At 37.3% G+C, this 3709-nt stretch overlaps 1 protein-coding gene across 1 annotated transcript in view; it reads right to left on the reverse strand.

Annotated features, from left to right (window-relative positions):
* KIF4A (kinesin family member 4A) overlaps positions 1-3709 on the reverse strand; it is a 150235-nt gene that overhangs the window by 137832 nt on the left and 8694 nt on the right. Inside the window, exons 4-5 of the mRNA XM_003801762.3 lie at positions 2493-2683; positions 177-269 (exon numbers count right to left, since the gene is read on the reverse strand). Coding sequence (XP_003801810.1) covers positions 177-269; positions 2493-2683 — 284 coding nt within the window. The remainder of the gene's footprint in view (positions 1-176; positions 270-2492; positions 2684-3709) is intronic.

Consider the following 3709-nt stretch of genomic DNA (forward strand, 5'->3'; position numbering starts at 1 on the left):
GACGAAATTAAATATGCAGCCTTCCTTTCCCACTAGATCTCCCCTCTAGATTAACAGAGGCATCACATAAAACCTGAAAGACATCTAAGATATTAGCAGCCATTTATAACTACAGTGGCAAATAAAAGGGATGCTGCCAACAATTTTTAATAACATGAAATAAGAGACAAACATACCTTTATGCCTTCCTTAGGATCCTCCCGTATATTTATTTGAGGGGTTTTCTCACGAGACGGGCATAGAAGATCCAAAATTTCTTCATTATAAATCTGGCATTATTAAAAATAAAGTGGCAAATCAAGATGTTAACAGTGGCAATCTCTGGGTAGTGGAGTCATAGGTAATTTAAAACTTTTTTTTTTTTTTTTGTAGAGACAGAGTCTCACTTTATCACCCTCGGTAGAGTGCCCTGGCCATCATACAGCTCACAGCAACCTCCAACTCCTGGGCTTAGGCGATTCTCTTGCCTCAACCTCCTGAGTAATTGGGACCACAGGCACCCGCCACAACACCTGGCTATTTTTTTGTTGCAGTTTGGCTGGGGCTGGGTTTGAACCTACCACCCTCGGGATATGGGGCAGGCATCCTATCCACTGAGCCATAAGCACAATACAGATAATTTAAACTTTCTTGTGACTTTTTGTATTTAAAAATTTGTTTACAATGAATATGTATTATTTTTAGAATGAAGAAAAGGCCTTTAACCCTGTAAGTAATCATTTTTTTTTTTTTGAGACAGAGCCTCAAGCTATCCCCCTGGGTAGAGTGCTGTGACATCACAGGTCACAGCAACCTCCAACTCCTGGGATCAAGCGAGTCTCCTGCCTCAGCCTCCCAAGTAGCTGGAACCACAGGCGCCACCAGAATGCCCAGCTATTTTTTGGTTGCAGCCGTCACTGTTGTTTTGGCGGGCCAGCGCTGGATTCAAACCTGCCACCTTAAGTGTATGTGGCTGGTGCCTTAGCCACTTGAGCCACAGGCGCCGAGCCTAAATAATCATTTGATATGCTACAAGAATGAATTCACATATCACTTGTAACACAATTGAAACGGCTCTCTTAGAGTTTCTTAAAAATAGAACACATGTAAAATAACACAAGTACCCAAATTCAGTTCTTTGATGGTGTCCTAATACCATCACATTCACCAATCTTATTAAAATGTGAATAATGGGTCCTTAGGTGGGGGGGATGAAGGTGCAAAAAGGAGAAGTAGCAACTAATATTTAAACAGTAAGCATAACTTTAGATACTTAGAACAGTGCTTAAGCACATATTTAAGTAGTATATTTGCCATTGCTATTGGCGTCATTATTTAACATACCAATTTCCCAAGTTATTTATTTATTTTTTGAGACAGAGCCTCAAGCTGTCGCCCTGGGTAGAATGCCGTGGCATCATGGCTCACAGCAACCTCCAACTCCTGGGCTCAAGCAAGTCTCCTGCCTCCACCTCCCAAGTAGCTGGGACTACAGGCGCCCACCACAACGCCTGGCTATTTTTTGGTTCCAGCCATCATTGTTGTTTGGCAGGCCTGGGCTGGATTCGAACCCGGCACCTTAGGTATATGTGGCTGGTGCCTTAGCCACTTGAGCCACAGGCGCCAAGCCCAAGTTATTTTTGTATTTGTTTACCTTGGCTGCGACTAGGTTAATGAAGAGACTCAAGAAAGCTAATCTAATGCTGTTAACTTTCACTCTTCTAATTCTACACCTCTAATACCTACTAACACATTGAGATTCAACTTCAGGATGAAGTATTCACACATAATTTATAATTGCATGCTTAAATTGTACCAGTTTTATTATTCTTCCTTAAAGATATAAATGCTATAGAACTAACCAGCTAGTTTTCCAGAAGCCATTAGTTCTCTAAAGATGTTTTTGGTGTCATGAGATTAGATATAACTGGCCAGTCTACTTGCCTACTAATATACATACTAACACATAAACTCCCACAAAGTTAAATTTCCTAATTTAATCTGTTTTATTTACTGATAAATCGCAAGTACCTGATATATCCAAGTGCCTAGCATAGGGCCTGGCACACAGTAGGTGCTCAATAAATATCTGCTGAATTAACACACTCTATCACCACTTACACAGCCTAACATTTCACTTGGTTTTTATAACATTCTTCATGAGGCAGCAGCATTATCATTTAAGCATCAAAACAGTAAAGGGAAATCAAACACTTTTCTGTGGACTCTATAGGGAATCAGTAATAGAGAAAAACTAGAATTAAAGAATTTATATCATCTTTTTAAATGGCAGTGCCATTTAACAAGATTCCTTTAATAATCAGATTAAAGAAACTATTCTAACAGCAAGGAAAGAATTCCATGGGAGCCAGATCTAACTGAGCCAATAAGTTTTCTCTATCAATTTATTAAAAATGCAATTTACAATTTGAGTCATGCCAGGAAAAAATCTGAGTTGAATTTTTCTGTAAAGATAATTTTGAATTCATAATAATTAAAAATAAATCACTTACCTCCAAGTAAGACACTTTCAGAGTAAATTCAAAGTCACTCCTTTTATCAACTTCTTTGAAGAGTAGTTGTATTACCCTAGGAATGACCCCAACTGTTGGCTCATTTTCTTGTTCTGCAGTGTATGCACCTCCCATCGAATAGGTTTTTCCAGACCCAGTCTGCCCATAGGCCAGGACAGTTGCATTATATCCTGGCAAAACAGCAGTTGCATGCATAGTGGTGTTCTAACATTTTCATACATTCAATATACTCCATTTCCTTCAGCAATTAATTATAATAAAATTGAGATTGTTCTCTTAAGACAGTCTCCTAGGAATAGCAGACTAAAAGTTCTGTGGGTGACATGACTTTGCACTACTCAAAATAAATAAAAAGCACCAAACAAACAAAAAACCTTAGACTGTATCCCCTCTTGATAGCCCCTTAAAAGATAAGAAGTCAAACAATTAAAGATACAACTGAGTGACATGAAGGTAGCCAAATCACTGAAAAAGCCATTCAAAGCTTTATAATTCTACTGGCTCCCTATTTCAAGCAATTCTAACTTACGGTAATTAAATAAAAATCCTACAAGTTAAATAAAAAGAAGAGATTATGGCATATAATTCTTTGATTAAAAGAGTCTTCATTTTAAAAGGCAACAACATTGTTTTTTATAGTCAATGAAAGCATCTAATTCCTATCTGAACTCTCAGAATGCATCTGGACCACATTATCATGTTCCTCACAAAAGTATCATTGAAGTATGATCCAATGCGATATATGTCTTTCGATTTTGAAAAGGATTGATAAAGAATCACTCATTAAAAAGTGTTCACAATAAAGTTAACTGTAAAAAAGCAGGTTAAAATAACTGTTAAGTAAAAATAAAATCAAATAAATTTAAAAAACTGTTAAGTGTATGTATAGGAAAATATCAAAGAATACCAATTATTAACATTTTGATTTTTATTTCCGAATAATAGGACGATAAATGATTTTTGTTTAGGTTATCTTTTTTCTTCATTTGTATTTTCTAAATTATTAAACAGAATGCACTATTAAACACTGGCTGTTTTGTTGTTACCTGTTATCATTTGCGGAAAGACCCACAAATATATTTCTTTCTTTTTTTTGAGACGGAGCCTCAAGCTATCCCCCTGGGTAGAGTGCCATGGCATCATGCTCACAGCAACCTCCAACTCTTGGGCTCAAGCGAGTCTCCTGCCTCAGCCTC

Source organism: Otolemur garnettii, unplaced genomic scaffold (assembly GCF_000181295.1).
Source record: "Otolemur garnettii isolate 467f Iridium unplaced genomic scaffold, OtoGar3 scaffold00219, whole genome shotgun sequence".
In the NCBI taxonomy this organism is placed as follows: domain Eukaryota; kingdom Metazoa; phylum Chordata; class Mammalia; order Primates; family Galagidae; genus Otolemur; species Otolemur garnettii.